The 12819-nt window shown below is 42.7% G+C and overlaps 1 protein-coding gene across 1 annotated transcript in view; it reads right to left on the bottom strand.

Annotated features, from left to right (window-relative positions):
* The window catches only part of dnah5 (dynein, axonemal, heavy chain 5), a 428506-nt gene that overhangs the window by 91111 nt on the left and 324576 nt on the right, over positions 1-12819 (bottom strand). The window contains exon 67 of the mRNA XM_041183995.1: positions 6324-6438. Within this exon, the coding sequence (XP_041039929.1) occupies positions 6324-6438 (115 nt within the window). The remainder of the gene's footprint in view (positions 1-6323; positions 6439-12819) is intronic.

Here is a 12819-nt window from a genome sequence, read left to right as displayed (position 1 = left end):
TTTGTAGGGGCTTTATTCTGTAACAACGAGAAGCAGGGAAGAAAGGCCCGAGAGTAATTGATATTAATTAACTTCTAAAAGGTTTAATTTAATTTAAAGAGGTAAGTCATGGCAGGAGAGCTAAAAGCCATGGTATGCTCCTCCTGCTCTACGTGGGAAGCCAGGCACTGGCCAGCATGTGTGCAGTAAGTGTCTCCAGCTGCAGCTCCTGGAAGCCCAAGTTTTGGAGCTGGAGTGGTGGCTGGGGACACTATGGAGCATCCGCGAGGTGGAGAGTATTGTGGATAGCATGTGGTCACACCGCAGGCTAAGAGTCCACAGGCAGGAAGGGAATAGGTGACCGCCAGGCAAAGCAAGAAGACTAGGCAGGCAGTGCAGGAATATCCTGTGGCTATTCCCCTGCAAAACAGGCATACTGATTTGGATACTGTTGGGGGGAATGGCCTCTCAGGAGAGAACAGCAACAGCCAAATTCATTGCACTGTCAATGGCTCTGCTGCACAGGGGAGGTGTAATAAGTGTGGGAACGCAATAGTTATAGAGGATTCAATTGTAAGGGGAATAGATAGGCGTTTCTGTGGCTGCAAGCGAGACTCCAGGATGGTGTGTTGCCTCCTTGGTGCTAGGGTCAAGGATGTCTCAGAGCGGCTAGAGGACATTCTGAAGGGGGAGGGTGAACAACCAGTGATCGTGGTACGCATTGGTACAAACAACATAGGTAAAAAAGGGATGAGGTCCTAAAAGCAGAATATAGGGAGTTAGGAAGTAAGTTGAAAAGTAGGGCTTCAAAGGTAGTGATCTCAGGATTACTACCAGTGCCACATGCCAGTCAGAGTAGACATAGCAAGATATATCGGATGAATACGTGGCTGAAGAGATGGTGTGAGGAGGAGGGTTTCAGATTCCTGGGACATTGGGACCAGTTCTGGGGGAGGTGAGACCAGTACAAACTGGACGGGTTACACCTGGGCAGGACCAGGGCTGATGTCCTAGGGGGAACATTTGCTAGAGTGGTTGGGGAGGGTTTAAACTAAAATGGCTGGGGGATGGGAACTATGCAAGGAGTTAGAGGAAGGGGAATCAAAGACAAAAACAAAAGACAGAAAGCGGAATAAGAAAAGTGATAGAGAAATCAAGGGTAAGAATCAAACGTGGCCTCAGTGAAAAATAGTGGGAACGGGACAAGTAATGTTAAAAAGACAAGCCTTAAGACTTTGGACCTTAACGCAAGGAGCATTCACAATAAAGTGGATGAATTAACCATGCAAATAGATGTAACAGGTATGATATAGTCGGGATTACGGAGACATGACTGCAGGGTGACCAGGGATGGGAACTGAACATCCAGGGGTATTCAGTATTTAGGAAGGACAGACAAAAAGGAAAAGGCGGTGGAGTTGTATTGCTGGTTAAAGAGGAAATTAAGGCAATACTGAGGAAAGATATTAGCTCCGACAATGTGGAATCTGTATGGGTAGAGCTGAGAAACACTAAGGGGCAAAAAACATTAGTGGGGTTGTAAAGAGACCCCCAAATTGTAATGGTGATGTTAGGAATGGCATTAAACAGGAAATTAGAGATGCATGCAATAAAGAAACATCTGTAATTATGGGTGACTTTAATATGCATATAGATTGGGCAAATCAAATTAGTAATAATACCATAGAGGGGGAATTCCTGGAGTGTATACGGTATGTTTTTCTGGACCAATACATTGAGGAACCAACGAGGGAACAGGCCATCCTCAACTGGATATTGTGTAATGAGTAAAGGAATAATTGGCAATCTAGTTGTACGAGGCCCCTTGGGGATGAGCATCTATAACATGATAGAATTCTTCATCAAGATGGAGAGTGATGTAGTTGATTCTGAGACTAGGGTCCTGAATCTTAAAGGAAACAACTATTGGCATGAGGCGCAAGCTGGCTGTGATGGATTGGGAAACGTTACTTAAAGGGATGACGGTGGATAGGCAATGGCAAACATTCAAAGAGCGCATGCGTGAACTGCAACAATTGTTTATTCCTGTCAGGCACAAAAGTAAAACAGGAAAGGTGGCCAAACCATGGCTTATAAGGGAAATTAGAGATAGTATTAGATGCAAGGAAGAGGCGTGCAAATTGGCCAGAAAAAACAACAGACCTGAGGATTGGGAGCACTTTAGAATTCAGCAAAGGAGGACCAAGAGATTGATTAAGGGGAAAATAGAGCATGAGAGTAAGCTTGCAGGGAACATAAAAATTGACTGTAAAAGTTTCTATAGGTATGTGAAGAGAAAAAGATTGGTGAAGGCAAATGTCGGTCCCTTACAGTCAGAAACAGGGGAATTTATAATGGGGAACAAAGAAACGGCTGACCAACTAAATACATACTTTTGTTCTATCTTCACTAATAACATACCAGAAATGTTGGGGAACACAGAGTTTAGTGAGAGGGAGGAACTGAAAGAAATCAGTATTAGTGGGGAAATGGTGTTGGGGAAATTGATAGGATTGAAGGCCGATAAATCCCTGATGCCTGATAATCTACATCGCAGAGTACTTAAGGAAATAGCCCTAGAAATAGGGGATACATTGGTGGTCATCTTCCGAGATTCAATAGACTCTGGAACAGTTCTTGGATTGGAGGGTAGTTAATGTAACCCCACTATTTAAAAAGGAAGGCAGAGAGAAAACAGAGAATTATAGACCACTCAGCCTGATGTCGGTAGTGGGGAAATTCTAGAGTCCATTATAAAAGATTTAATAGTTGAGCATGTAGAAAACAGTGGCAGAATCAGACAGAGTCAGCGTGGATTTATGAAAGGGAAATCATGCTTGACAAATCTACTGGAATTTTTCGAGGATGTAACTAGTGGAGTTGATGAGGGGGAGCTAGTGGATGTGGTTTATTTGGACTTTCAGAAGGCTTTCGACAAAGTCCCACATAAGAGATTGGCATGTAAAATTAAAGTGCATGGGACTGGGGGTAGAGTATTGAGATGGATAGAAAACTGGTTGGCAGACAGGAAACAAAGAGTAGGAATAAACGGGTCTTTTTCCAAATGGCAGACAGTGACTAGTGGGGTACTGCAGGGATTGGTGCTGGGACCCCAGTTATTCATAATATATATTAACGATTTAGATGAGGGAATTAAATGTAATATCTCCTAATTTGCATATGACACAAAGCTGAGTGGGAGGATGAGCTGTGAGGAGGATGCAGAAATGCTTCAGTGTGATTTGGACAAGCTGAGTGGGCAAATGCATGGCAGATGCAGTATAATGTGGATAAATGTGAGGTTATCCATTTTGGTAGCAAATACAGGAAGGCAGATTATTATCTGAATGGCTAGAAATTGAGAGAGGGGAATGAGCAACGAGACCTGGGTGTCCTTCTACACCAGTCGCTGAAGGTAAGCATGCAGATGCAACAGGCAGTAAAGAAGGCAAATGGTATGTTGGCCGTCATAGCCAGAGGATTCGAGTACAGGAACAGGGATGTCTTGCTGCAATTGTACAGGGCCTTGGTGAGACCACACCTGGAATATTGTGTGCAGTTTTGGTCTCCTTGTATGAGGAAGGATGTACTTGGTATAGAGGGAGTGCAGCGAAGGTTTACCCGATTGATTCCTGGGATGGCGGGATTGACATATGAGGAGAGATTGATTCGATCAGGATTATATTCGCTGGAGTTCAGAAGAATGAGGGGGGAATCTCATAGGAACCTATAAAATTCTAACAGGACTAGACAGGGTAGATGCAGGAAGGATGTTCCTGGTGGCAGGGGAATCCAGAACCAGGGGTCACAGTCTGAGGATATGGGGTAGACCATTTAGGACTGAGATAAGGAGAAATTTCTTCACCTAGAGAGTGGTGAGCTTGTGGAATTCGTTAGCACAGAAAGTAGTTGAGACCAAAACATCGTATATTTTCAACAAGGAGTTAGATATCGCTCTTGGAGCGAAAGAGATCAAAGGGTATGAGGAGAAAGCAGGAGCAGGCTACTGAGTTGGATGAACAGCCATGATCATAATGAATGACGGAGCAGGCTCGAAGGGCCAAATGGCCTACTCCTGCTCCTAGTTTCTATGTTTCTAATTAAACAGGTATTTTGCTTCTGTCTTCACTATACAGGATACAAGTAACATCCCGGAAATAGCTGTAAATCAGGAAATGGAAGGGAGGGAGGAACTCAGGAAAATTACAATCACCGGGGAAGTGGTAATATGCAAATTGTTGGGTCTGCGAGCTGACAAATCTCCAGGTCCGGATGAACTTCACCCTAAGTTCTTGAAAGAAGTAGCCAATGAGATAGTTGATGCAATGGTTTTAATTTTTAAAAATTACAATTCTAAAATCTAGATTCAGGAAAGGTTCCATTAGATTGGAAAATAGCAAATGTAACTGTTTTTCCTCAGAAAGGGAGTCAGAAAGCAGGAAACTACAGGCCATTATTCTAACATCTGTCAAAGGAAAAATGTTAGAAGTGATTATTAAAGATGTTATAGCAGGGCATTTAGAAAAATTCAAGGCAATCAGGCAGAGTCAACATGGCTTTGTAAAAGGAAAATCATGTTTAACCAATGTAATGGCATTCTTTGAAGAAGTCACGTGTGCTGTGGATAAAGGGGAACTGGTGGATGTACCCTACTTAAATTTCCAAAAGGCATTTGATAAAGTGCCACGTCAAAGGTTATTGCAGAAAATAAAAGCTTATGGTGTTGGGGATAACATTTTGGCATGGATTGAAGACTGGCTAGCTAACAGGAACCAGAGAGTTGGCATAAATGGGTGTATTTCTGGCTGGCTGGATGTAACAAGTAGTGTGCCACAGGGATCAGTGCTGGGGCCTCAACTTTTTACAATTTATATAAATGGCTTGGATGAAGGGATCGAAGGAATGATTGCCAAATTTACTGACAACACAAAGATAGGTAGGAAAGTAAATTATGAAGAGGACGTAAGGAGGCTACAAAGTGACATGGATATGTTATGTGAGTGGGCAAATATCTGGAAAATGGAGTATAATGTGGGAAAATGTGAAATCATTCGTTTTGGAAGGAAGAATAAAATGCTTATTGTCTAAATGGTGAGAGGTTGCAGAGCTCTGAAGTTCAGAGGGATCTGGGTGTCTTAGTGCATGAATCACAAAAGGTTAGTATGCAGATCCAGTAGGCAATTAGGAAAGCTAATAGAATGTTATCATTTATTGTAAGGGGAATTGATTACAAAAGTAGGGATGTTATGCTTCAGTTGTACAGGGCATTGGTGAAACCACATCTCGGGTTTTGCATACAGTGCTGGTCTCCTTATTTAAAGAAAGATGTAAGTGCGTTAGCAGTTCAGAGAAGGTTTACTAGACTAATAGCAGGAATGGGCGGGTTGTCTTATGAGAAAAGGCTAGACAGGTTAGGCTTGTATCCACTGGAATTTAGAAGAGTAATAGGCAACTTAATTAAAACCTTTAAGATTCTGAGGGCTCTTGACAGAGTGGTTATGGAGAGGACATTTCCTCTTGTGGGAAAATCTAGAACTAGGAGTCACTATTTAAAAATAAGGGGTCACTCATTTAAGACAGAGATGGGAGATTTTTTCTCTTGGAGGGTTGAGAGCCTTTGGAACTCTCTTCCTTAAAAGGCAGTGGAAGCAGAGTCTTTGAATATTTTTAATGCAAAGCTAGATAAATTCTTGATTAACAAGGGGGTGACAGGTTATCAGGGGTAGGCAGGAATGTGGGGTTGAGCTTGCATTCAGATCAGCCATGATCTTATTGAATGGCGGAACAGGCTCGAGAGGCTAAGTGGCTCCTGCTCCTGCTCCTAAATTTGTATGTTCGTATTTTTTTTTATATACCGAGATGTGAAGAATTTTTTTCCTCTCAGAGGGTCGTGAATCTTTGGAACTCTCTGCCCCAGTGAGAGTGGTGGAGGCAGGGTCATTGAATATTTTTAAGGCAGAGGTAGGTAGATTTTTGACTAACAAGGGAGGCCAAGATCATCAGGGGTAGGCAGAATGTGGAGTTGAGGCCACAACTGATCAGCCATGACCTTACTGAATGGCAGAGCAAGTTTGATGGGCCAAATGGCCTACTCCTGCTCCTAATTTGTATGTTCATAAAACTAGAAACAATTATGCTAATTTGAAAAACCATTGGGATTTTGTGTGTGTGTGAAATTGAATAAATAGTCTTTCATTAAATAGCTATCATTCACTCATTCACTGATAACATTTGGTAAGATGATTTTCTTCAGTTTTAGAAATAGAGGAAAATTCACCCTAATATAATTTAAAATTCAGTGCACTATCATTAAAAAAAATCCTGCTCATGAAGAGTTTTATTACCTGGCTAATGACAAGTCAAAGAGCCCCAGGAACTGACGTAGAGAGGTTTGATACATCACATTCACCATGCTCATCTCAGTAATCAAAAAATACAGGATACTTCCTCTGGTTGCAACTATGAAAAAATAATAAAGACAATTATATACATGGGGCCAAATATCCAGGGCCTTTCCAATGCATCCTGCACTAACTACAAAAATTATTTCTGGACCAGGGGTGTCCAGGTAATGGTGTTATGGGCACAGTCACTCCAACTGCCCAGAGAAGACCACTGATGCAAGAGGAGGAAAGTGTAGGATGAAAGACTTCAAATGCTTAGATGTTCCTGTGTCTTTGATCTAACAAAAAGCATGGTGGATCGACAGTGGCTGGTGTGTTTACAAAACCAAGGACACTGACCAGCAGATTGGCAGAGTTAGTCCACAGCTGATGGTACACAGTAGTATTGTGGCTTGGGCATTGCAAAGTAAAAAAAATTACATAAAATCCCTTTAAAAAGGAGGCCAATTGGGGGCAGTGTGGACCACTCCCTGGACCAACAGTGAGAGTCAATTTTATGGCCCTAGGGAGAAGACAGGCACATGTCACTGCTTTTTAAATTAATTGCTTCCCTGACCTACTGAACTTTAACTTAAGTCAGGCTGAGCCTCCTATGGATTTTCACCTCCGTATTGTCCAAAATTCCCCGCAAAATACTCAGGTTATAATTAACCTTGAAACTGTAAGAACAAATCATATTTTGTTAATAACTTGTATCTATATAGAAATATTACTTTCAAAATGCTATCACTATTGATATATGAACAAATGTAGAAACCAATTTTATGCACAGAAAGCTCCTGCAATCAATAAATGAAATGAATAACTTATTTTCATAATGATGACCTGACAAAAGGTTACCATCCTGAAATGTTAACTCTGTTTCTCTCTCCACAGATGTTCCCAGACCTGCGGAGTAAATCTGGCGTTTTCTGTTATTTCAAGTTAGAGTTGTTGAGCTGGCATCCAAGGTGCAGACGTTGCAGGGCAAGAGGGAGAGCGTGAGTTACCTGAATACCAAAAGGCGGTCACACCCCTTAGTTTAGGAAATTGTACAGGTCTGGCTAGAGGTCATGAACAGGAATGTGTGCAACTGTTCCAAATGCATTCCATAAACCTGTCCTCCAAACTACCTTTGCCAATTTGATTTTTCCAATAGATATGAAGATTAAAACCCCCATGATTATTACATTGCCTTTGTTACATGCTCCTCTTATTTCTTGATTAATATTTCAACTGGTTCCTCTTGATCTACCTCGCTAGTTACATCCTCAAAAACCGCTAATAGATATGTCAAACATGATTTCCCTTTCATAAAAAACATTTTGGCTGGGATTTTCCATGTCTGCTGGCGCTGGTTTGGTGGCGTGAGCAGACAATATGGCGAGAAGGCCAAAACTTGGCTTCATGACGTTGTGAAACCAGTTTGCGATTGTCCGCCATCGGATGTCAGGAACCTCATTGTAATACATCAACATATGATGTCCGCCAACTTTGGTAGGAAAACACACCGACGTGTTTCACAACAGCATACATGAGGTGGGCTGCACTTCGCTCAGGACTGCAAGGTTTGTTTGCATACCTTGTCAGCACTCACAGTCATCAGCGTCAGGCTTCACAGGGAGCACCACATCACTCTAAAAGGGGCTCACCGGTAGGTCTCTATGCACCAGATCAGCCATATGTAGGTAGCTTTTCAATGGCAATAGGGCAAGGTCTTGCTTGGGGAAGGGGGAGAACTGGGCTCAGGCAAGGGAAGAGGCTGCAGGACGAGAGCTATAATGGGAAAGGAGGGAAACCCAGGGTATGTGTGAGGGCACATGTTGACCTGTGCAAGTGACCTCAAGACGGTGTGGGCTGTGGAGGCAGTCTCCAGAGGAGATGAGGGCATGGACATAAGAGGGTGTGTGTGTGAGAATGGGTGGTGATGTCCCTTGTGTTGGCAGTGAGTGTGATGCTAGTGAACATGTGATGGGCATGAGTGTATGAGTTTAGAATGATGAGATGGTCGCCATACCCTCTGTACAAATGTGATCATTCATTCTCTATCTGCATTGAATGGCCAACCTCTTCTGTGCAGCATTGGCAATGATTGGCACTGTCATTGCCTACTAAGCTGGAGTAGTAATGTAGCTACCCCTCCTGCGGCCAGAGCAGGGGTAGAGAACAACACAATGGGCCTCCATGGCATCCAAAAGGCGCTCAAGGGCTGAGTCTTCTTGCCTTTTGGGGCCATGTCTTCTTTGCTGCAGTCCTAGACTAGAAGCACTGAGCACAGCTGTACTTTAGATGTGGTGTCTGACGTGATGAAGCAGCGAGGTGACAATGTGGCAGGCGAATCGGAGCCCATCCACCATCAAAAAGGCGTGTATCCCAGGAATGCATAATTAATGCAGTAGGTTTTGGATGATACGGCGTGAAAAGCCGCCATTGCAGCCACCGGTTAAAATGTCGTTTTACCCGGCCACTACCACATTTAGTACAAATCTGGGACGATTCTGCCCATTGACTTTGCCTAGTTATACTATGGTTTACTAAGTGCTCTATTATGACTTCCTTAATAATTGATTTTGTCATTATTAGTATTAATAATTATTATATCAAAAAGTATTTGATAAGGTGCTGCTTAAGTTGGGAGTAATATATTAGCATGAATATAGGATTGGTTAAAGAACATAAAACAGAGAGCTAAGAATAAAGCATCATTTTCAAGTTGCAGGCTGTTGCTGGTGGAGTGTCAAAAGGGTCACTTCTGATGCCTTAGCTATTTACAATTTATATTAATCATCCATATGAATAGACCAAGGGTAATGCATCCAAGTTTAGTGATGATACAAAGCTAGGTGGGAAAGTAAACTGTGAGGACACGAGGCGCTGGATTTAGTGGTGGTAGCAGGTATCTTCCCCTTGCCTACTCCATTACGAGGATTTTAGAGCCCTCCACTATTTCTATGGAGTTGGACCTGTTTTGGTAGGAAACTTGGTTGGTGACACCACAGAGGACTCATGAACCATAAGGAAGCCTGGTCTGGAATGAGAAACCTTTTGACAGGTAAGTTCAAAAGGCATTGACAACTTCCATATCATAATGTCATGGTGTATGATAGGTTAAATATGTTTTAAATACTGTGATTAATGATAGGGCTTTGTTTAGAAAAGGTAATTGACCATTAAATTGACCAGTGTTATAAAAGTGTTCAGGTTAAAATAGCTCTTCTGTATTCAACAGTGTTTAGATTCAGATGTTACTGTGTCAATTTCCCCCTGTGAGCTTTACATAGACAGTCCAGCCATCTGTTGAGACTTTGAAGTGGTGGAACTAGTAGTGAAATAGTGAGGAGGTATCGGGGGTGGGTGGCGGTGGTGAGGGGTGAGGACTAGGTTGCCTAACACTCATATACAGAATTAATGTCCCACGGAACCAAGGTGGGCCTTCTGACCTGCCTACCTCAACATTTATGTTAATACATTACCCCCAACCCATGCGGCACCTTATCGAATACTTTTTGATATTATAATAATTACTAATATTATTAATGCCGGAGTCAATTATTAAGGAAGTCAAAATAGAGCACTTAGTAAGCCATAATATAACTAGGCAAAGTCAATGGGTGGAATCGTCCCAGATTTGCACTAAGTATGGTCGTGGGCGGCTGGAGACAGGATCATGATGTCAGAAAATGGCAATTCCCACCTCAAGGATGAAAATCCGGGCCAAAATATTATATTCGTTTTCTCTGCCCTTCCCTTAGTCCCCATGATAATTTCTCCTGTCTCTGTCTTTAAGGGATCAACATACACTTTAGCTACTCTCCTCGTTTTCATATACTTCTAAAAACTCTTACAATCAGTTTTTATATTCCTGGCTAGTTTACATTTTTATTCTATTTTTTTCCCTTCTGATCGACATTTTGGTGGCCCGTTGCTCGTTTCTAAAACACGCCAAAACCTCAGGCTTACTACTATTCTTTGCAATATTATAAGCCCCTCCTTTTACTTCCTTAGGAAGACACAGTTGGATCTTTCTTCCTGAGTTTTTGTTTTTTGTATGTTTCCTGCTGCTTATTTACCACCATCCCTTTAGTCAATCAATCTTAGCTAGCTCTTCCCTCATATCTATGGAATTGACTTAGTTTAAGTTTAAGATTCTTGTTTGCTACTGGAGTATGTTTAAACTTAATATAGAATTCATTTGTATGAATTTTCCCAGTGAATCTTTTATTATGAGATTACTAACTAACCCTGCCTCATTGCACAATACTCAATGGGCTGAATTTTGCTGTCAGGGGGCAGGGCCTGCTCGCTAACGCGTAAAATGACACAGAATGACGTCGGGGGGAACCCCTGACATCATCCCGCCCCATTTAAATCTTCAGGAAGGCGAGCCCGCAGCAAAATCAGCCAATTGAGGCCATTGACAGGATCATTTAAACAAATAAAGGGCCTGCCCATCCAACCTTAATGTTGGCGGGCAGGCCAGGAGCCCCGGTGGAAAATAGAAAATCATGAAACCTCATCCACCGGTGGGATGAGGTTTCATGTAGGGATTTATAAAGTTTAATAAAGTTTTAGTGAAATTTATGAACATGTCCCATCTCATGTGACATTGTCACATGAGAGGGACATGTTAAGGATTTTTTTTCTATTTTTAACATTTTTTAAATTGTCAGCGATCTCCCTGATGCTGCATTTAGCCTCAAGAAGTGTGCGCTCTTTTGTGAGCATGCGCAAAAGACCGCACTCTCGATTTTGGGGAATCTCCCCCCACCCGCACAGGAAGCGCATAGTGCTTCCCACTGGACGTCACACTGGTCGGGCCTTAATTGGCCTGCCCACGTAAAATGGGCCCGCTTCTTCGGCGGGGATCAGCTCCCCACCCACCAGAGATTGGGTCGGGCGCACCCAACATAAAATAGCTTTATCCCTAGTTATTTCCATAACATATTGTTCCAGGAAACTGAGAAAAAAGCATTCTACAAACTTATCTTCCAGATCACCTTTGTCAATTTGTTTGGTCTTGTCTATATGACAATTAAAGTGTCCCACAATTATTACATTGTCTCTGTTACAAGCTCCAATAATTTCTTGCTTGCTTTTCTGCCCAACAGTATAACTACACCCACCAGTATTTTCTGACCCTTGTAATTCCTAACCTCCAACCATACTGATTCTACTTCCTGATCTTCAGAGCCAAGATACTTTCTCACTACTGTCTGTATGTGATCCTTTACTATCAGGGTTTCTATTCCTCTTTTTCCATTCCACTTGTCTTTATGAAACATTGTGTATCCTTGAATATTTATTTTCAAACCTTGTAACCATGGGCTGAATTTTTCCATTGGCGAGCTGGGGGTGGGGCCCACTCGCCGAAGGGAAAATGATGCCAGATGATGTCAGGGGAATCCCCGGCGTCATCCCACCCCATTTAAATATTCAGGAAGGCGGGCAGACAGCGTGATCACCGACCAATTGAAGCCATTGACAGGGTAGTTAAAACAATTAAAGACCCTGCCCGTCCAACCTTAAGGTTGGCGGGCAGGTCAGGAGCCCCAGCGGCAAATAGAGAAAACATGTAACCTCATCCACTGGCGGGATGAGGTTTCATGTCAGTTTTTCAAAAGTTCAATAAAGTTTTTGTGTACTTTATTGTGTGACATTCACACATGAGGGGGACATGTTAATGATTTTTTTATTTCTCTATTTGTAAATTTTGACAACTTTTCAGCGATCTCCCTGAGGCAAAATGCTGCCTCAGGGAGATGTGCGCTCTTTTGTGCACATGTGCGAAAGAGCGCACTCTCGCATTTGGGGAATCCTCCTCCGCCCACACAGGAAGCGAATAGCGCTTCCCGTTGGGTGTCACACTGGGCGGGCCTTAATTAGCCCGCCCACTTAAAATGGCAGCAGGGCCCATTTCGGCGGCGGCGATCGGCTTCCCACCCGCTGCTGAGTCGGTCGGACCCGCTCGTCAAGGGCAAAATTCAGCCCCATGTCTCTGTAATGGCCATTTATCTTTATTTGTGCCACTAGTTCATTTGTCTTATCATGAATGTTTTGAACCTTCAGGTGAAGAGCCTTTAATTTTTTTTTTACTGTTTTTTGCATGGACCTTATTCACTGATATACTGTTACTGTTAAACTCTCTGTCTTTCTTTACCCAAATTGCTACACCATTCTGTTGTTTCCATTTTTCTCTTTAGATTTCTAAATCTCCCTTCATCTGATCTCTGCACTCACCACTCCCCCAGCTTTCTGATTTAAAGCCCTATTCACAGCCCTAGTTAAACTAATCGCCAGGGCACTGAACCCAGCCCAGTTTAAGTGCAAAACAAAAACAGAATTACCTGGAAAAACTCAGCAGGTCTAGTTCTAGACAGAACTAGTTCTGTCGAAGGGTCATGAGGACTCGAAACGTCAACTCTTTTCTTCTCCGCCGATGCTGCCAGACCTGCTGAGT

Source organism: Carcharodon carcharias, chromosome 3 (genome assembly GCF_017639515.1).
Source record: "Carcharodon carcharias isolate sCarCar2 chromosome 3, sCarCar2.pri, whole genome shotgun sequence".
Classification (NCBI taxonomy): domain Eukaryota; kingdom Metazoa; phylum Chordata; class Chondrichthyes; order Lamniformes; family Lamnidae; genus Carcharodon; species Carcharodon carcharias.
The sequence above is the reverse complement of the archived record's forward strand: the minus strand, read 5'-3'. Positions and strand labels throughout refer to the sequence as shown.